The sequence below is a fragment of the Sus scrofa genome, chromosome 6 (assembly GCF_054392235.1).
Source record: "Sus scrofa isolate SSC_HxYL_T2T_F1_AM1 chromosome 6, Sscrofa_HxYL_maternal_Yorkshire_Landrace_v2.0, whole genome shotgun sequence".
Classification (NCBI taxonomy): domain Eukaryota; kingdom Metazoa; phylum Chordata; class Mammalia; order Artiodactyla; family Suidae; genus Sus; species Sus scrofa.
In genome coordinates, this window is record NC_139388.1 from 66,739,435 (window position 1) to 66,760,560 (window position 21,126).

A 21,126-nucleotide genomic window follows, 5' to 3' on the forward strand; every position below is an offset into this window, starting at 1 on the left:
GACTGTATTTTCTTCTCTCCTTCATACTAACAGGTTTCTGTTCTGCAAATAAGTACATTGTATCTGTTTTTTTAGATTCCGCATATAAGTGGTAGTTTGTGTCTCTCTATCTGACTAACTTCACTTAGCATAATAATTTCTCAGTCCATGTAAGTTGCTGCAAATGGCATTATCTCACTCTTTTTTTATGACTGAGTAATATTCCATTGTGTGTATGTACCACATTTTCTTTATTCACTACCCTGCTGATAGATATTTAGGTTGCTTCCATGTCTTGGCTATTGTATATAGTGCTGCAATGAACATTGGGTACATGTGTGTTTTCAACTCATGGTTTTCTCTGGATAGATGCCCAGGAGTGAGATTGCTGCATCCTATGGTAATTCTATTTTTAGTTTTTAAGGCATCTCCATACTGATTTCCATAGTGGTTGCAGCAATTTATAATCCCACCAACAATGTAAGCGGGTTCCTTCTCTTTTTTTCCACAACCTCTCCAGCATTTATTTATTTATTTATTTATTTATTTATTTATTTATTTATTTATTTTTGTCTTTTTGCTATTTCTTTGGGCCTCTCCCACGGCATATGGAGGTTCCCAGGCTAGGGGTCGAATCGGAGCTGTCACCCCCGGCCTACGCCAGAGCCACAGCAATGCAGGATCTGAGCCACGTCTGCAACCTACACCACAGCTCATGGCAATGCTGGATCGTTAACCCAATGAGCAAGGCCAGGGATTGAACCCGCAACCTCATGGTTCCTAGTCGGATTCGTTCACCACTGCGCCACAACGGGAACTCCAGCATTTATTGTTTGTAGACTTTTCTCTTATATTTTTTTGTGTCTTTTGTCTTTATTTAGTTCTATACCCATGGCATATGGAAATTCCCAGGTTAGGGATTGAATCAGAACTGCAGCTGCAAGCCTACCCCACAGCCACAGCAATGTGGGATATGAGCTGCAGCTGTGAACTACACCATGGATCACGGCAACACTGGATCCTTAACCCACTCACCGAGCAAGGTCAGGGATCAAACCTGCAACCTCATGAATACTAGTCTGCTTTGTTAACCACTGAGCCATGATGGGAACTCCCTTGTTTGTAGACTTTTTGACAATGGCGATTCTAGCTAGTATAAGGTCGTGTGGTAACTCATAGTAGTTTTGATTTGCATTTCTTTAATAAAATTAGTGATGTTGAACATTTTTTTTTTTTTTTTGCCATCTGTGTGTCTTTGGAGAATTGTCTGTTTAGATCTACTGCTCATTTTTTGATGGGGTGGTTTGTTTGTTTGTTTTGTATTGAGCAGCAGGAGGTGTTTATATATTTTGGAGATTAGTCCCCTGTCAGCCACTTTATTTGCAAATATTTTCTTTTCTTTCTTTTTTTTTTTTTTTGTCTTTTTGCTATTTCTTGGGCCGCTCCCGCGGCATATGGAGGTTCCCAGGCTAGGGGTCGAATCGGAGCTGTCACCCCCGGCCTATGCCAGAGCCACAGCAACTCGGGATCCGAGCCGCGTCTGCAACCTACACCACAGCTCACGGCAACGCCAGATCGTTAACACACTGAGCAAGGGCAGGGACCGAACCCGCAACCTCATGGTTCCTTGTCGGATTCGTTAACCACTGCGCCACCATGGGAACTCCTATTTTCTCCTATTATGTGGGTTCTCTTTTCATTTTGTTTAGGGTTTCCTTTGCTGTGCAAAAAAATGTATAAGTTTAATTAGGTATCATTTATTTATTTTTGTGTTTATTGTCATTACTCTCTAGGAGGTGAATCTGAGAAGACATTGCTGTAGGTTATGTCAGAGAGTATTCAGCCTATGTTTTTGTCTATAGTTTTATCGTTTAGGTCTTTAATCCATTTTGAGATGTTATCTATAAGGTTTTTTGACATATTGTCTAAACTAGGTGAAGCTTGGAGGGTATGTAATATGCAAGAATGATTAAAGCAAGCTTAGTCAGTGAAAGCAGGTTACAGGATATTACTTATTAAAAGTTATAGTTTGGAGTTCCCCTTGTGGCACAGTGGAAACAAATCTGACTAGTAACCATGAGGTTGCGGGTTCGATTCCTGGCCTTGCTCAGTGGGTTAAGTATCTGGCATTGCTGTGATCTGTGGTGTAGGTCACAGACACAGCTTGGATCTGGCATCGATGTGGCTGTGGCATAGGCTGGCATCTATAACTCCTATTAGACTCCTAGCCTGGGAACCTCCATATGTCGCGGGTGCAGCCCTAAAAAGACAAAAAAGACCCACCCCCCCGAAAAAAACACACACAAAAAAACTGGAGTTCCAAAAGAAAAAAACCCAAAAACTGGACTTCCTGTCGTGGCTCATCAAAAACGAATCTGGGTAGTATCCATGAGGACCCAGGTTTGATCCCTGGCCTTGCTCAATGGGTTAAGGATCTGGTGTTGTCACGAGCTGTAGTGTGGGTTGCAGACGTGGCTCTGATTGTGCGTTGCTGTGGCTGTACTGTAGTCTGGTGGCTACAGCTCTGGTTAGACCCCTAGCCTGGGAACATCCGTATGCTGCAGGAGCGGCCCTAGAAAAGGCAAAGAGACCAAAAAAAAAAAAAAAAAAAAAAAGACCCCCATGAGGTCTGCTGTCCTTATGGAGAGAAAAACAATGCATTCATTGCTGCCAGCTTCGAGGACAAGAACAAGGATGAGATTTCCAAGAAAGTTACCAGGGCCCTTGATGAGGTTACCTCTGATTATCATTCAGTATCCTCTTCTTCAGATGAAGAAACAAGTAAGGAAGTAGAAATGAAACCCCGTTCAGTGACTTCGACCCCTAGCCCTGTGTCACAGATTTCAGAACTGATATTCCCACCTCTTCCAATGTGGCACCCTTTGCCCAGAAAAAAGCCAGGAATGTCCCAAGGGAATGGTCATCAAAGTCATTACCCTCGTCCTGCTCCATTTAGTTATCCAAATCAGGGAAGGAAGAATAAACCATATTGCCCAATTCCAGTAACATGGGTACCTCCTCCTGGAATGCACTGGATTAATCCTCACATGTTAGCACCCGACCAGCCGCTTTGGATTCCGTTGGTGTCATGTTGAGAGAGGGTAGAATAAGTCTCAAAGGCCAAACCATCAAAGTTATTTTCGTAGAGAAGTTATTGAAAATAATCTTTCTTTAAAAATATACATGCACCTTAGATATATTGATATAGTTTGAGAAACTTTATTAAAGTTAGTCAAGTGCCTGAGTTTTTCATATTGGACTTGAATATTTATATATTGTGCATCAACTCTGTTGGATATGAGAACACCATAGGAGTGGGTGATATGTTCTAGCACCTTCGAGCATTTACTCTATGGAGAGTATGTAAGTTATTTATACACAAGGAAATCCATTTTATGTCATTGTTTAGAATTGCATGAAATCACGTAGGTGCAAATAAAAAGTAGTTTGAGGCAAAAAAGAAAGAAAGAAACAACAAAAACAACTAGAAACACACCCACTGACTTCAAAAACAAACTTATGATTACCAAAGGGGAAATGTGTGTGTGTGGAAGGGGTAAATTAGGAATTTGGGATGAACATATATATAAAATAGATACTCAACAAACACCTACTGTATAGCACAGGGAAGTCTACTCAATAGTCTCTAATAATTTATATCGGACAAGAATCTGAATAAGAATGCATATATGCATATATATAATTTTTGCTAAAACTGACTCACTTTGCTGCGTAACTAAAACTAACATAACATTGCAAATCATTTATACTTCAGTTAAAATTAAATTAAGATATATTTTATTTTTTATTTATTTATTTTTTGTCTTTTTGCTATTTCTTGGGCCGCTCCCGCGCATATGGAGGTTCCCAGGCTAGAGGTCCAATCGGAGCTGTAGCCACAGGCCTATACCAGGGCCACAGCAACGCAGGATCCGAGCCGCGTCTGCAACCACAGCTCACGACAACGCTGGATCGTTAACCCACTGAGCAAGGGCAGAGACCGAACCCGCAACCTCATGGTTCCTAGTCGGATTCGTTAACCACTGCGCCACGACGGGAACTCCAAATTAAGATATATTTTAAAAAGAGATTAAAGGAGTTCCCACTGTGGTACAGTGGGTTAAGAATCTGACTGCCGTGGCTAGGGTTGCTGTGGAGGCTCAGGTTAGATCCCTAGCCTGGCACAGTGGATTATAAAGGATCCAATGTTGCTGCAGTTTCAGCCCAGATTTAATCCCTGACCTGGGAACTTCCATATGCTATGAGTGTGGCCATAAAAAAAAAGGAGAGAGAGATTAAATAAATACATAAAATATCTAAAATGTGAAAAATAGTAAATCAACTATAAAGGACAAAAATCTTAAAAAGAAAAAAAAAAGAAATTTGTGAAAAATAAGGCTTACGTGGCTTCATTTGTGTTTGTTCACCTATTACATGAACATGAGTGGGGCTAAAGCAGCGGCCCCACAGGACAGATTTCTCTATTTTTCTGGTGAATCTGGGGTCAGGGGTGGGTGGGGTGGGAAGGGATGCTGGCATGAATATGCAATTCTTCTTCTTCCTTTTTATTTTTTTTTTTGCTCAGCCCATGGTATGAGTAAGTTCCTGCATGCTCCAGTTATGAAATGCTAAATCCTTAAGCTATTGAGCCATCAAGGTACTCCTGCAATTTTTTTTTTTTTCTTTTTACAGCCATCCAAGCGGCTAATGGAAGTTCCCCCACTGGGAGTTGAATCAGAGCTGCAGCTGCCAGCCTACACCACAGCCACAGCAATGTGGGCTCCGAGCCAAGACTATGCCCTACACCATAGCTCATAGCAACGATGGATTGTTAACCCACTGGGCCAGGCCAGGGATTGAATCTGCAGATCTAACTCCACTATTGCTAAATCTTAATAAAGCCTTAAAAAGGGGTTTCAGGAGTTCCCGTCGTGGCGCAGTGGTTAACGAATCCGACTAGGAACCATGAGGTTGCAGGTTCGGTCCCTGCCCTTGCTCAGTGTGTTAACGATCTGGCGTTGCCGTGAGCTGTGGTGTAGGTTGCAGACGCGGCTCAGATCCCGAGTTGCTGTGGCTCTGGTGTAGGCCAGCGGCTACAGTTCCAATTGGACCCCTAGCCTGGGAACATCCATATGCCGCGGGAGCGGCCCAAGAAATAGCAAAAAATAAAATAAAAAATAAAAATAAATAAATAAATAAATAAATAAATAAAGTGGTTTCGGGAGTTCCTATGATGGCACAGCAGAAACAAATCTGATGAGGAACCATGAGGTTGCAGGTTCTATCCCTGGCCTTGCTCAGTGCGTTAAGGATCTGGCGTTGCTGTGAGCTATGGTGTAGGTTGCAGACGAGGCTTGAATCTGGTGTTGCTGTGGCTCTGGCATAGGCCAGCAGCTACAGCTCCGATTAGCCTGGGAACTTCCATACGCCAGGGGTGAGGCCCTAGAAAAGACTGGAAAAAAAAATCTTATTTTTTCAATTCAGGAAAGGAAAAAAGATGCCTTTTAACAAAATCCTAAAAATCACATTTTATTTGAGGTAACTATGTATCAATACACATCACTCTGGAAATCAGCCCATTAATTTCAGCCTTATTCCAGTACTTTGCTTTTGAAAGTTAGTAACATTACTAATCTTTTGAAAGATCAAGCAAACAGGAAGTTCCTGTTGTGGCTCAGAGGGTTAAGAACACGACTAGTATCCATGAAGATGTGGGTTTGATCCCTGGCCCAGATCACATGCTGCAGGTTCCGCCTTACCTTGCCCACTGCTGCCACCGCCATCAGGTTTCCACGCCATGCCTACCACCTGCTTCAAGATGCAGCGCCCAAGGTCACCACTCACAGGGCAGGAGCAGGGCCCTGAGCCAAGGCCGCCGCCCCACGGGGAGCTGCAGTACCTAGGGCAGATCCTCCGCTGCAGCTTCCAGAAGGATGAGGGCATGGGCACTGGCACCCTACTGTGTCTGGCATGCAGGCCTGCTACACCCCAAGAGATGAATTTCCTCTGCTGACAACCAAACATGTTTTCTGGAAGGGCATTTTGGAGGAGTTGCTGTTGGTTTATCAAACAAGGGATCCACAAACGCTAAGGAACTGTCCTCCAAAGGAGTGAAAATGGGTCCTAGACCTCTCGGACAACCTGAGATTCTCCTTCAGATTATGACTTTTCAGTGGAGGCATTTTGGGCTGCATACAAAGATATGAATTCAGATTACTCAGGCCAAGGAGTAGACCAACTGCAAAAAGTAAGGACACAATCAAAAGCAACTCTGAGGACAGAAGAATCATCCTGTGTGCTTGGGATCCCAAAGAGCTCCCTCTCAAGCCCCCTGCCCTGTGCCACACCCTTTGCAAGTTCTACTGAACAGGGAGCTGTCCTACCAGCTGTACCAGGAGTCGGGGGACATGGGTCTGGGCGTGCACTTCAACATTGCCAGCTACCCCTTGCTCACCTACATGATCCCACACATCACAGGCCTGAAGCCATAGACTTTGAACACACTTCGGGACATGCCCGCATTGGCCTGAATCGCATTGAACCACTGAAAATAGAGCTTCAGTGAGGACCAAGGCCTTTCCCAAAGCTCAAAATCCTTTGAAAAGTTGAGAAAATCAATGACTTCAAGACTGAAGACTTTTATATTGAAGGCTACAACCTTATCCAACTATTAAAATAGAAATGACTAATTTAGAGAGTATTTATTTATTTATTTATTTAGTCTTTTGTCTTTTTTAGGGCCACACCGGCAGCATATGGAGGTTCCCAGGCTATGGGTCCAATCGGAGCTGTAGCTGCCAGTCTATGGATATTTACACCTAGGTAAAAGTTCATTTTGCGGGAGTTCCCGTCGTGGTGCAGTGGTTAATGAATCCGACTAGGAACCATGAGGTTGCAGGTTCGGTCCCTGCCCTTGCTCAGTGGGTTAACGATCCGGCGTTGCCGTGAGCTGTGGTGTACGTTGCAGACGCAGCTCGGATCCCGCGTTGCTGTGGCTCTGGCGTAGGCCGGTGGCTACAGCTCCGATGAGACCCCTAGCCTGGGAACCTCCATATGCCGCGGGAGCGGCCCAAGAAATAGCAACAACAACAACAACAAAAGACAAAAAGAAAAAGTTCATTTTGCTTTACAGGAGGAAGGGGAGTTCCCGTAGTACCTCAGTGGAAATGAATCTGACCAGTATCCATGAGAACACAGGTTTGATCCCTGGCCTTGCCCAGTGGGTTAAGGATCTGGCATTGTAGTGAGTTGTGGTGTAGGTTACCAACATGGCTCAGATCTGGCATTGCTGTGGCTGTGGCTGTGCCTGGGGACTTCCATATGTCACAGGCGTGGCCCTAAAAAGGCAAATTATATATATATATATATATATATATATATATATATACACACATTTTTTTTTTTGGTCCTTTGTCTTTTTAGGGCTCCACCCACAGCTTATGGAGGTTCCCAGCCTAGGGGTCTAAGTGGAGCTGTTGCTGCTGGCCTACGTCAGAGCCACAGCAATATTGGGTCCAAACTGCGTCTTCAATCTACACCACAGCTCATGAACCCTCAACTCAATGAGCAAGGCCAGGGATCAAACCCGCAACCTCATGTTTCCTAGTCAAATTCATTTCTGCTGTGCCACAATTGTAACTCCTTCCGTGTTATTTTTTATTAGATTCCAGGTAAAGTGATACCATATGATATCACTCATATATTTTAATTCTTGGATTCAATATAATCACTGATTATACAGGCAGGAAAAACGTTTTCTGAGGAAATCTATCCACTGGCTTCAGGGTGGCTCAACATTTCTCTTTCTGCTTCCATTCCACGGCCCAGTCTAGAATTTTTCCTCTCTTGTCCCTGACCAGAACTGAAGGTAACAACACTGAGCCTAAAGCTTCAGTTCATATGTATTTAAAAAACAGGTTAATGGTTACTAGCTCACAGGTATAAACAGACACAGAGAGACGTTAGCGGTGTGGAGTGTCCTTTTGGTTTTGCGGCTTTCTGGAATATCTGCAAATATTTCTGTAAGTGGTGCAGACTACACTTCATGGAATCTTGGTTTGGTCGATTTAAGATGATATCGGATTAGATTTAATTCCTTCGGATTAGAGGTACCACTTACAAACCCTGTCAGGGTGTAACTCACCCTTTCCCCAGGAACCCAGGCCTGGGACCTGAATCTCTCGCTAAGGGGACACTGCCCGAACTACATTACCCAGAAGACAGTGCGCCGTAGTCCAGCGCAGGCCCACGAGAGGGGAGTTTCTCTGCGCGCAGAAGACGTCTGAGCGGCACTTCCGGCATCCTCCGCTCCAGCGGATGTTTTGTTGGTTCCTGGGAGGATCTGCTCGCGCCTGGGTGCTTCTATGCTTGGTTGAGGACTTGGGAAGTGCGTGAGGAGGCATCGTCCCAGCTGTTCGGTGCCAGGGTGGTGCTCGGGAAAGTCGTCTTCGCGTCCGCAACCTGGACGTCGGCCTCTCTCGCCGCGCTCCGCCAGCAGAGCCCGATGGCGGCGGCCGAGCCAAGGGACCCGCTTCAGGTAAATGCTCGTCCGCAGGCCCTCCCCGCCCTCCCCCGCCAGACACTGAAGCCCCGAGTGCGGGGCGCCTGCTCCCGTGCCTGCAGCCCGGGCCCCGGTGTCTAGGGCGGTGGGGCCGTCTTGGGTGGGGTCTTATTTCTGACGGACGGTGTGATGGCGCGTGGGAGAGGCTACAGGGGAGGGACCCGCAGGTGCAAAGGCTTGGAGGTCGGGCTGAGCCAGAGGCTTTCTGGAGATCCTGGGATGCACGTCATGTCAGCACGGAGCAGGGGGTGAAGAGTCACACCTGGGTTGAGCAGTTGTACTTTCATTTCGAGGGCTCTGGAAGCCATAAGGATTTTGTTTTTGTTTTTGTCTTTTTGCCATTTCTTGGGCCGCTCCCGCGGCTTATGGAGATTCCCAGGCTAGGGGTCGAATGGGAGCTGTAGCCGCTGGCCTACACCAGAGCCACAGCCGCGCGGGATCCGATCCGCGTCTGCAACCTAAACCTCAGCTCATGGCAACACCGGATCCTTAACCCACTGAGCAAGGGCAGGGGTCGCAACCTCAGTGGTTCCTAGTCGGATTCGTTAACCACTGAGCCAGGACGGGAACTCGGAAGCCATAAGGATTTTGAATAGAACTACTTGATCTGGGTGGAGAGTTTAAAATTAGCCCACATTTTGTGGCGGCCAAAACAGATTAGATTGTAGTTCCCTGGTGGCTCAGCGGGTGAAGGATCTGGGGTTATCACTGCTGTGTCTCGGATTCCATCCCTTGCCGGGGAACTTCCACGTGCCGTTGGAATGGCAAACAGACAAACAAACAAACAAAAACAACTACAAAAAAAGATTCCGTTGGGGGCCACAGATGGTGAGGATGGAGACCAGTAAAAAGGCTACTACTAGTGGAGTTCCCATCGTGGCACACTGGTTAACGAATCTGATTAGGAACCACGAGGTTGCAGGTTGGATCCCTGGCCTTGCTCAGTGGGTTAAGGATCCGGCGTGGCTGTAAGCTGTAGTGCAGGTTGCAGATGCGGCTCAGATCCAGCGTTGCTGTGGCTGTGGCCTTAGGCCTGCGGCTACGGCTCCGATTCGACCCTTTACCTGGGAACCTCCATATGCCGCGGGAGCAGCCCTAGAAAAGGCGAAAAGACAAAAAAAAAAAAAAAAAAAAAAAAAGAGTCTACTACTGTTACTGTAGCAGCTTACAGGAATGTTCTAATGGTAGATGGACCAGAGTAGTGACAGGAGATGGGGAAGAAGTGAGCAGATTCTGGATAGGTTTTGAAGATAAAACTAACAGTACTTCCTGCTTCATTGGATGTGGCTGTGATTGCTAGTGAGTGAAAAACCAAGTTAATTTTTTTTTTCAGGGATGTCTTGAAAATGGAAATTAGGCATTCAAACTAGGGAGCAGGTTTCAGCATGAACATGGTTGATTCTGACATCTCAAGGGTGGAGGTGTCACATGGGCAGCTGAACAGAAGGTCTGGGGTTGTGGAGAAGAGTCTGGGCTGGAGATGTCCACAGCATGTAGAGAGTGGTCTGAGCTAGGTCAAGGCCTGGAGATCAGATTTCTGGATAGCAGTCTTAAGTGTATTGTTTCAGATGGCCCTTAGGGTGAGAGGGGAGGGCTGTGGCTGTGGGCAGAGGAGAAAGGGTGGGCATTTCTGAGACTTCCCTCAGAGAGGAGGGGTATTCTGTCCATCCGGTGTCTGCAAGAGGAGAATGCTGTGTAGGGAGGGTGTGAAGAGCCTGGCCCAGCAGAGGGGGTGCTGCAAAGTCGATTTCTGACGATGTCATCCTTGCTTTTGAACAGACTGTTCTAAGAGAAACACACACTGAAAAGCTCCTCCAGTGCCAGGAGTGATTCCAATGTAGTCTTTTGAAAACCACAAAAATACCTCAAATGCCATATGATAGTGTCCCAGCCTCCTTGTGTGTGTTTTTTTTTTTTTTTTTTTTTTTGTCTTTTTGCTATTTCTTTGGGCCGCTCTCACGGCATATGGAGGTTCCCAGGCTAGGGGTCCAATCGGAGTTGTAGCCACTGGCCTACGCCAGAGCCACAGCAACGCGGGACGTGAGCCACGTCTGCAACCTACACCACAGCTCATGGCAACGCCGGATCGTTAACCCACTGAGCAAGGGCAGGGACCAAACCCGCAACCTCATGGTTCCTAGTCAGATTCGTTAACCACTGCGCCACAACGGGAACTCCCTCCTTGTGTTTTTGACTAAAATAAATGTTCCAGGGAAAACAGGCTTCTTGCCTCCCAGGAAGTTTCTAACAAAGAATTCCTCTAATGTGAGTTATTCCCATACCGGAAGTGATTCTCCCGCCACTTCTATAAATTATCTGTGATTTTTTTTTTCTTTTTATGGCCCCATCTGCAGCATAGGGAAGTTCCCAGGCCAGGGGTTGAATCAGAACTGCAGCTGCCAGCCTACATCTCAGCAACACCCGATCTGAAGCAGCGTGTGGCAATGCTGGCTCCTTTAACCCACTGAGCAAGACCTGCTATCAAACCCACATCCTCACAGAGACAATGTTGGGTCCTTAACCCACTGAGCCACAATGAAAACTCCAAATTATCTGTGATTTTAATGCATGTAAGGGAAGCAAAACTCTGCCCCTTCCTATCTTAGGCTTTCAGCTGGGACTTTATGGAAAAAAAAAGACAATGGGCGAAAAACAAACAGTTTATAACATGTGTATCACACCACACATGGGAGAAACCTAAACCAAAAGTGACTCCAATTGGCGGCTTAGAATTCTAGTTTATATAGCATCTTCAACAAAGAGCAATAAATTTGTAGTAAAATAACAGGCAAAAGAAAAGCAAGGAAATAGTACTTTTTTTTTTTTTTTTTTTTGCTGTTTTGGGGCCCCACCCTCGGCATATGGAGGTTCCAAGGCTAGGGGTCAAATTGGAGCTGTAGATGACAGCCACAGCAACTTGGGATCCGAGCTGGGTCTGCAACCAACACCATAGCTCACAGCAACACCTAATCCTTAACCCACTGAACCCACTGAGCAAGGCCAGGGATCGAACCCGAGTTCTCGTGGATCCTAGTCGGGTTTGTTAACCACTGAGCCACAAAGGGAACTCTGAAATAGTATTAATTAGGACAAGAAATACAACTCCCAACTTTCTTTTTTTTTTTTTTCTGCACCCATGGCATGTGGACATTCCAGGCTAGGGAGTGAACCCATGCCAAAGCTGCAACCTACAATGTAGCTGCAGCAGCTCTGGATACTTAATTCCCTGTGCTGGGCCAGGGATCCAGCCCATACTTCCACTGTGACCCAAGCTGCTGCAGTCGGATCCTTAACCCTCTGAACCACAGGCGTAATCCCAAAAGTACGTTTTCAGTTGTACTGAAAACTTCAAAGTTTAGTTGAGATCTATAAAACCCTTCTTCTGAGAGAAATGAAAGATGATCTAAATACATAGTACAGTCTTTTCAATGGAATTTGGTGATTTTAGGAGTTCTTGTTGTGGCTTATCAGTAGTGAACCTGAATAGTATCCATGAGGATTCGGGTTCCAAACCTGGCCTCACTCAGTGGGTTAAGGATTCAGCATTGCTGTGAGCTGTGGTGTTGGTCACAGACTTGGCTCAGATCTCGCATTTCTGTGGCTGTGGCACAGGCCAGCGGCTACAGCTCCAATTCCGCTCCTGGTCCAGGAACCTGTACATGTGGCAGGTGAAGCCCTAAAAAGACAAAATAAATAGATAAGTAAACCTGGTAAGCTGGAGTCACGGGATTTAGGCTGAGCTTCCATTTACTATATAGATCTACCGAGGGCCAGTTTCCTCAGGATAGTTGGGGAGGCCTTGTGGGGGTAAAGTTCTGATTCCTGGAGGAGGTGAGCACCTGGAATCCTCTGAATTAAGGGTGCAAGTTGAGCGAATACGGGAGTTCCCTGGTGGCCTAGTGGTTAGGATTCAGCCTTGTCACTGCTGTGGCTTGGGTCTGATCCCTAGCCCGGAGTAATTTTGCGTGGGTGTGGCAAAAAAATTAAAGAAAGAACGCGTTTGGTCAGGAGACATTTTCTCTCTATGCTTTTGGGAGAATGACTATAGGATGGCATAGTTGATTCACCAGGTAATAATCTCAATAACTATGTGCTGTGACTGCTGTCATGTCCCCATTTCAAAAATGAGGAAATTGGAGTTCCCGTCAGGGTGCAGAGGAAACGAATCCGAATAGGAACCATGAGGTTGCAGATTCGATCCCTGGCCTCGCTCAGAGGGTTAAGGATCCGGCGTTGCCGTGAGCTGTGGTGTAGGTCACAGACTCGGCTTCGATCCCGCGTTGCTGTGGCTGTGGTATCGGCCAGCAGCTGTAGCTCCGATTAGATCCCTAGCTTGGGAAACTATATGCCGTAGGTGCAGCCCTAAAAAAGACAAAAGACAAAAAAAATAATAATAAAAAGGAGGAAATTGAGGTTTAGAGAAGTGAGGCTTTCTGCCCGAGGTGCCATAATCAACAATGGGGCTACTAGCTGCAAACCCAGGTGAGCCTCCCCCTAGAGCTCAGGCCCTGAACTCAGGCGGTAGACACCATGCGGTAGATCCTGTTGCCAGTTTGAAGTCAAATGTCACGTGCTTGGTTCTAATGCAAGTTCAAAGTCTGCGAATTTGAAAGTAAGGTGAAGCATTGTGCTACAGTCCTATGTTGTACTTCCTCCTTAGGGAAAAGGTTTCTCAAATTGTAAATCTTTTTTTTTTTTTTTTTAAGTTAAACTTATTGGTGTTATTTATTTATTTATTTATTTGGTCTTTTTGTCTTTTTATGGCTGCATCGCAGCATATGGAGGTTCCCAGGCAAGGGGTCCAACTGGAGCTGTAGCCGCTGGCCTACATCAGAGCCACAGCAACGTGGGATCCAAGCTGTGTCTGCAGCCTACACCACAACTCATGGCAATGCTGGATCCTTAACCAACTCATCAAGGCCAGGGATCGAACCCTCATCCTCATGGATGCTAGTCAGGTTCACTAACTGCTGAGCCATGCCGAAAACTCCTTAAATTGTAAATCTTGAATCATCTTGCCTGGGAGAACGTATCTGTGTGCAACAGGCTACTTGAAATTGATAAAGTCAGGCTGTGTGTGTGAGATTGTTTTTTCTTGAAATGCTTTTTCTTATTTCTTTTCTTTTTTCCTTTTTAGGGCTGCACCTGAGGCATATGGAAGTTCCCGGGCTAGGGGTCAAATCAGAGCTGTATCTGCTGGCCACAGCAACACTATGTCTGAGCTGAGTCTGACCTACACCACAGCTTACGGGAGCACCGGATCCTTAACCCACTGAGCAGGGCTAAGATCGAACCTGTGTCCTCATGGATACTAGTCGGGTTTGTTACTGCTGAGCCACAATGGGAACTCCTACTTATTTATTATTTTTTGGCTGTGCCAATGGCATGTGAAAGTTCTCCGGGCAGGGATCGAACTCACACCACAGCGGCAGCCTGAGCAGTAGCAGTAGCAGTGCCAGATCCTTAACTCACTGAGCCACCAGGGAACTCCTTTGAACAAGTTTAAATAGCATAGATTGTACACACTGTCATCTTGAAAAATTTTTTTCCTTTTTTTTTTTTAAATGGTTGGGGGGCCAAACCCACAGCATGTGGAAGGTCCCAGGCTAGAGGTCGAATCAGAGTCTTTGCTGCCTGCCTACACCACAGCCACAGCAATGCAGGGTCTGAGCCATGTCTGCGACCTACACCATCTCTCACAGTGACGAAGGATCCTTAACCCACTGAGTGGGGCCAGGGATCAAACCCACATCCTCGTGGATACTAGTCGGGTTTGTTATTGCTAAGCCACAACGGGAACTCCCATTTGTAAAATTTTTAATCATTTCTGTTAAGGCTGCTCGTAGGTCCAAGTTGTGTGTATGTGCATTTTGACCGATACTGCCTGTAACTCCACGAGTAGGCTGCCTTCACTCACCTCCCACCACATGAGTACCTGCGAGCCCAGGCTTGTGGTGACTACCATGTGTCCAGCACTAATCGCACACCTTGCACTGTTTTCAACACGCGATACTTAACTTCACCAAGCTCTGGGCACTCTTTTTTTCTGCCATTTTAGTTAATGGATATTTACATTCGAGGAATGTTGAAATAATTTCCCAGAGGTCTGTGAGGAAGGTTTTTTACATTTCCCATGCTGGAGGTGAAGTGCTGGCCTCAGGTCTCAAATTCAGAGGGACGAGGCTGGGATTTATAGTCCATGACCCTCCCAAACAACCAGGGCCAGTGTGTCATGCTCACCATACAGAAATCCTGCTGGAGATTTTACGGGAAGTAGACACCCCCCCCTCCCCCCCGCTGCCCGCCCATATGAAAATTGCTGACCTCAAGCTCATGGGCCCCAGGCTGGTTGAAACCGGAAGATCGCTGCTGCTCAGATCTCACCCCTCGTGGCCGCCAATCTGAGCATCGAGCGCAGGTCCTGTTCCCCCCCCCCCCCCCCCCCGCCTTTAAGATCTTTGTCTCCTAACCGGCAACTTGGAAATGGTCTCCGCACGTTAGTCCCCCACCTTCCCAGGTTGCTGGCCTCCTGAACACAGGATTTCCTCCTTTCCACCAACACTTGTCTTGGAATTCCCATCGCGGCTCAGTGGAAGTGAATCTAACATCCATGAGGACACAGGTTCAATCCCTAGCCTCGCAGGTCGGATCCCAAGTTGCTGTGGCTGTGGTGTAGGCTGGCAGCTACAGCTCTGATTCGACCCCTAGCCTCGGAACCTCCATATGCTGAGGTGTGACCTGAAAAAGACCAAAAAAAGTTTATTTTCAGAAGACTACGTGTAGCCAAGTTGTGACTGGTGTGGAGACAGCACCATGTGCCAAGCAGAATAAGGGCCTCCCAGAGATGCCTGTTTCCTACCTCCTAGAACCTTGGGATCTGTTATCTCACATTGTGACAGTGGCTTTATTGTGTGATTAAGTTGAGGGTCTGGAGATGGACAGATTATCCGGGCATATCCAGTGGGCCCAGTGTAAGCACAGGAGGATCAGAATCTGAGATTTGAGGATGGACACAGAGGTCGGAATGAGCTAGCTGCTGGCTTTGAAGACAGAGGAAGGGGCAAAGAGTCGAGGAAGGCAGGAGGTTCTCAGAAGCTAAAGATGAGCAAGCAGTTTCTTCTGGGGAACTGCCGAAGTGAATATCCTGCTGACATCTTGATGTTAGCCTGGCGAAGCCCCTTTGGGACTTAAAATGTCCAGAGATAAGAGGATAAATTTGTTTTGATTGAAGCCAGCAGGCTAGAGTATCCCGTTAGAGCAGTCATAGAAACTAATTCACTGCACACCTGAGAAATGGAAGGCAAGGAGTTCCCGTCGTGGCGCAGTGGTTAACGAATCCGACTAGGAACCATGAGGTTGCGGGTTCGGTCCCTGCCCTTGCTCAGTGGGTTGGCGATCCGGCGTTGCCGTGAGCTGTGGTGTAGGTTGCAGACGTGGCTCGGATCCCGCGTTGCTGTGGCTCTGGTGTAGGCCAGTGGCTACAGCTCCGATTCAACCCCTAGCCTGGGAACCTCCATATGCTGCGGGAGCGGCCCAAAGAAATAGCCAAAAAGACAAAAAAAAAAAGAAAAGAAAAAGAAATGGAAGGCAGCTGAGAGTAACTGGCAGCATGTGGTTGTGGGTGCCTGCGACTGAAGAAAGGAGAAGGGCCCGATTGGGAGGCCTTCGGAGCAGGAACGGGGGCTTTGGCAATGGGGGGCACTGAGGACAAGTGTAGGACAAGATGGCATCCTGACGGGGCCTGCTCGCCAGCCCAGGTCCCGACGTCAGCGGTGCCGCAGAAATAAGAAGAAAGACACAAAGCGATAGCGTGGGGAGGGGGGGCTACCGCCTTCAAGAGGCAATAGCAACCCTCTGATCCAACTCATGGTTTTTATTTACGATTTTCTACTTCCTTGTACGAGCAGGGGATACATGGGTATTTTACTTCAAACAGATTGGAAGCAAGATATGCTAGGACAGCCATTCCTAAGTGTATAAAGCAATCATAAATGTTTGAGCCCTCCCAGGCCGTAATGTGTTGTCTGCTTCAAGCCATCTATGGCCTCTCCCACAAATCCCCCAAGGCTCCAGTCCTGGGAGAGTCAGAGCTGATGGTTTTCCCTCAGCAGCCTCAGTGCTTCAGCAGTCTTGTCTTCAAGATGCTGTTCTTTGATGTTGTTCTCGTTTGTTTTGCCTCAAGGGTCACGAGAGAGTCACAAGACTTTGTAGAGACTGACTTCTACAGCCACTCTGTGGCGCCAGCCTTTTCTTTCCATTCTGTGTCACGTCGCATATTCATGCCTCCAATAGCATCCAGGTGTCCTCTCCCTGCTCTGTGTAGGGTGCCCTGTGGGGAGGCCAGGGTGATGTCTGGTGGGGGCCGGAAGGCTGCCGATGGGTAGCTGTGAGGGTCCGGAGTGACGTGCGTGAGAAGGAGCGAAAACTGATTGTGTAGGACCCTGTTATTGGGGCTTAAGGGAAAAGAGTGAGCCCGGGCTTCTGCGGAGGAAGTTGAGATGCGGTACCCACGGGGAACAGGGCCAGGCTCAGAGCTTAAATGGCATCCCAAGGTGCTCGTTGTGGCTGTGGGCTGGCGCCGCCATCACTGGGCATAATGGGGAGAGAGCAAGGACCAGTAGTCTTCCTTTGCCTGGAACTTCCTTTGACTTGGGGACGTGGCTGAGCAGGACATGGTTGTGGGCAGGTAGACTGGGGCTCCTCCGTCAGGACACTTTTCATGGCCCTTGCTGTCCCCCTTTGGCAGGGCTGTGTAATTTCTGAGGGTGTGTTTGTGTACTTCTCCCTGGAAGAATGGAAGCTACTCGACGAGGCTCAGAGACGCCTGTACCGGGATGTGATGCTGGAGAACTTGGCACTTTTAGCTTCCCTGGGTAAGAACCTCACACCACCCCCATCTCCTTTCTCCTTTCCCCCAGGAAGGACTCTGTCCTTCCCACAGTCAGATCATGGGCCTTGCTTTCTTTTTCTGCTTTTTAGGGCCACAGCCATGGCCTATGAAAGTTCCCAGGCTAGGGGTCAAATTGGAGCTACAGCTACCAGCCACAGCCACAGCGACTTGGGATCCGAGCCATGTCTGCGACCTATATCACAGCTTGTTGCAACGCCAGATATCTGACCCACTGAGCGAGGCCAGGGATTGAACCCACATCCTCACAATCTCTAGTCAGATTCATTTCCGCTGAGCCACAACGGGAGCTCTGGACACTGCTTTCTTGAAGTAGGTGCCCTCGCTGCCAGGGCTAAGCTCTGTAGGGTCTCCTCACCTCTTTCTGATCAGCCCCAAAGCTTTGCAAGCCAGAGATTTAGGGGGTCACGAGAATGGATCCCACTGGTCCTGACCACTTTTCTGGCCTGGTGACTCTGTCCAGAATTATGACACCTCTGTGCTCAACATTCAGCCTCCTTCCTCTACGTGACATTTTCCGGGGCCCAGTTGTTTTAGGAGTTACAGGCACTCACATAGTCACTACTTATGGAGACCTTTGGACAGTTGCTATATTACCTACCTTTAAGGTTCTTTTTGTGATATTATTATTATTGTTCTTATTTGATTATCCTGTGGCATATGGAGTTCCTGGCCAGGGATCAGATCCCAGGTACAGTTGCAACCTATGCCACAGGTGTGGCAACACCAGATCTTTAACCCACTGTGCCAGGCCGGGGATTGAACCTGCATTCCAGCATTCCAGAGATGCCGCCAATCCCTTTGTATCACAGCAGGAGCTCCTGTAATATTGTTTATCCTGTGGTCTGTCATAGGATGGGTTGCTCTGAGCCAGTACTCACCCATCCTGGGTTTCCCCCAGGAATCGCATCCTCCAGATCACACTTAGTCATGCAGCTGCAGCAAGGGGGAGGGCCCTGGATACCTACCCAGGTGGCTGTGACTCCAGCTGCAGAGAAAGAGGCTCAGCAGGGACCTGGACCTGGTGAATGGACACCAGGGAAGGGCACGATGTCAAGGCTGGGTTCAAATCCAGAAATGCTGACCATTCCCACCAGTGTTTGGTTTCAAGGCCTGTCGCCACACAAGGATAGGTCTGTACCTCTCCTTCCCCGTTCTGGACACTGTGACTTACTTTTGTCTGACTTCTAGCCCTGGCGTCTACCTTCTACCCATTCCTCTTTACTGTCCAGTCCGCACTCTTCTGTAGCATTGGCCTGCGCTGAAAGTGTCAGGAGATGCGCGCATATCCTTAAATAGTTTTTAAACACCAGCTCCTCAGTTATAATTGGATATTCCTGGGCCTGGGCATGTACCTCCGCATGGCACTCACCTGTCACAGCAGCCACCATCCTACTGGAAGCTGTATTCTTTCCTCATGTCCTTGTCTCATGGACTTATCGTGGGTGTGCCAGACACATGTATGATGGGGTTGCCCTTCCACCAAAGTCAGCGTGCATCTCACGAGGCACTTCTCTGCTTTCAGGTTGTTGGTGTGGAGTTGAGGGTGAGGTTATATCCTCTGAACACAATGATTCTTTAGAAAGAGTGTCGCAGTGTCACAGGACTCCTATGGCACATCTAAAGACCTACTCATGTGACGTGTCTGACCTATCTGACCCAGTATTCAAAGACATCAGGCACCTGACTGAAAACCAGGGGGGAAAAGCCAGTCCAGAACCACGCACGTGTGAGGCATGTGGGAAGCCGTTCTGGTTCAGTGCAGACCTTCACCGGCACCAAAAGCAGCAGAGTGGAGAGAAATTCTTCAGGACGGATGAGGGCAGGGATTCCGTGAAAAGCTGCAGAACCTCTGTGCCAGACAAGACCTGCATACACGGTGAGAGCAGAATGGACTTGCCAGCCACCTCTGGCCTTCACCACTGGGTCCCTCACAGCAGGATAAAGCCCCATAAGAACACTGAGTTTGGGGAAACCCTTAGCGCTGGACAGAAGCATCACAAGTGTAGTGAATGTGGGAAAGTATTCACCCGAAAAGACACACTTGCTAGGCATCAGAGAATTCACACTGGAGAAAGGCCCTATGAGTGCAGCAAATGTGGGAAATTCTTTAGCCAAAGCTGTGACCTTTTCAAACACCAGACAATACACACTGGTGAAAGGCCTTATGAGTGCAATGAATGTGGGAAGTTCTTTAGGCAAATCTCTGGCCTTATTGAACACAGGCGCGTTCACACAGGTGAGAGGCTCTATCAGTGCAGTAATTGTGGAAAATTCTTTAGCAGCAAGTCTAATCTCATTCGACACCAGGAAGTTCACACAGGAGCAAGGCCTTACGTATGCAACGAATGTGGAAAAGAGTTCAACCGCAAACACACGCTGATCCTGCACCAGAGAACTCACACTGGGGAAAGGCCTTATGAGTGCAGTGAATGTGGAAAATGCTTTAGCCAAAGCTCCCACCTTAATGTACACTGGCGAATTCATAGTAGTGATTATGAGTGCAGCAGATGTGGGAAGGCCTTTAGCTGCATCTCTAAACTCGTTCAGCACCAGAAAGTTCACTCTGGAGAAAAGCCTTACGAGTGCAGCAAGTGTGGGAAAGCCTTCACCCAAAGGCCAAACCTTATTCGGCACTGGAAGGTTCATACTGGAGAGAGGCCTTATGTATGCAGTGATTGTGGGAAAGAGTTCAACCGCAAGCACACACTTGTTCTCCACCAGAGGATTCACATTGGAGAAAAGCCGTAAGAGTACAGTGAATGTGCGAAATTTTTTAGCCAATGCTCCCAACTTATTGTACACTCGAGAATTCCTAGCAGTGCTTGTGAGTGCGGCAGATCCCGGACAGCTCTTACCCAAAGATCGAAGCCTCTTCGGCACACCTAGTCCACACTGGACAAAGGTTTTAGAGTACAGGGAATGTCCTGTCTCCTTGTTCAACCTAACACCTCTCCCCAGAGTGAAACTCTGAGTGTAGGCTTTGTGGGAGAGCCATCAGCCAGCAATGAAACCTCATACATATAAACCTCCACAGCAGAAAGCTTCCCCACGAATGCCACGTATGTGAGGTGCTTTCAGGGGCTGTGGTGCACATTCTGAACTGTTGGTTGCCTTTGCCAGTGGCAGAAGCCATCTTCCTTTTCCCTCTGGCAGAGTCCCACCGTGTGTGGCAGTTAGGCCAGCATGCTCCGGCAGGCAGACCTCTGCTGTCTCCCCAGCCCATGGATGGAGGCATGACTGGCCTTCGTGGCCTACAGAGGGTCTTATTTTCACACCGTTGACTGGTTTAGACATGGAATAAATCAGCACATAAGATGGGTTCTGCAGATACTTGCAGAGATTTACCTTCATGGGTTTCTTGGTCTCATTATGGATGTGTACAGTCTCCAGGTCACCCATCCATGGACTGCATGCCCCGCATACGCTCATGTTTTGACAATTAAAAAGTCCTTGTTCTTTGGGCCACCATTGATCTTGAAGGTTCTGTTCACTGTGTGGAGTGTGTTGAGGACACAGTTGTGTTCTGCCAGTAGGGAAAGATAAACAGATTTGATGGGGAGTCCCAGTTTTCTGTGCCCCGGAAAGGACAGTATGATGGCACTGAATAGCTGTCCACTTTTGGCCTAATTTGCATTGCTACCCAAAGCCTTCTAGGAAAGACGTCGAGCTCTGTAAG

At 47.6% G+C, this 21,126-nt stretch overlaps 2 protein-coding genes and 1 pseudogene across 3 annotated transcripts in view; all 3 read left to right on the forward strand.

The window, feature by feature from the left end:
* LOC110261339 (zinc finger protein 444) overlaps nt 1-21,126 on the forward strand; it is a 996,914-nt gene that overhangs the window by 341,968 nt on the left and 633,820 nt on the right. The gene's annotated exons all lie outside the window — the stretch shown is intronic.
* On the forward strand, nt 5,657-8,264 carry LOC100737830 (thymidylate synthase pseudogene; annotated as a pseudogene).
* On the forward strand, nt 8,265-20,918 carry ZNF671 (zinc finger protein 671). 2 transcript variants are annotated; one of them, XM_084958542.1, is made up of 4 exons: nt 8,286-8,515; nt 17,286-17,412; nt 18,349-18,471; nt 18,973-20,918. In XM_084958542.1, exons 1-4 carry the CDS (start codon nt 8,483-8,485, stop codon nt 20,196-20,198), a joined length of 1,509 nt encoding a protein of 502 aa, XP_084814668.1. In that variant the 5' UTR covers nt 8,286-8,482; the 3' UTR covers nt 20,199-20,918. The 2 variants fall into 2 exon arrangements, with proteins under 2 accessions (NP_001431610.1, XP_084814668.1); NM_001444681.1 differs by lacking the exon at nt 18,349-18,471 and having other exon boundaries at nt 8,265-8,515; nt 18,973-20,915.

Coding starts and splice junctions, on each gene's coding strand:
- ZNF671 (XM_084958542.1), top strand. CDS start 8,483: ATGGCGGCGGCCGAGCCAAGGGACCCGCTTCAG. Junction 8,516..17,285: donor AGCCAAGGGACCCGCTTCAG/GTAAATGCTCGT, acceptor CCCCTTTGGCAG/GGCTGTGTAATTTCTGAGGG. Junction 17,413..18,348: donor GGCACTTTTAGCTTCCCTGG/GTAAGAACCTCA, acceptor GGTTTCCCCCAG/GAATCGCATCCTCCAGATCA.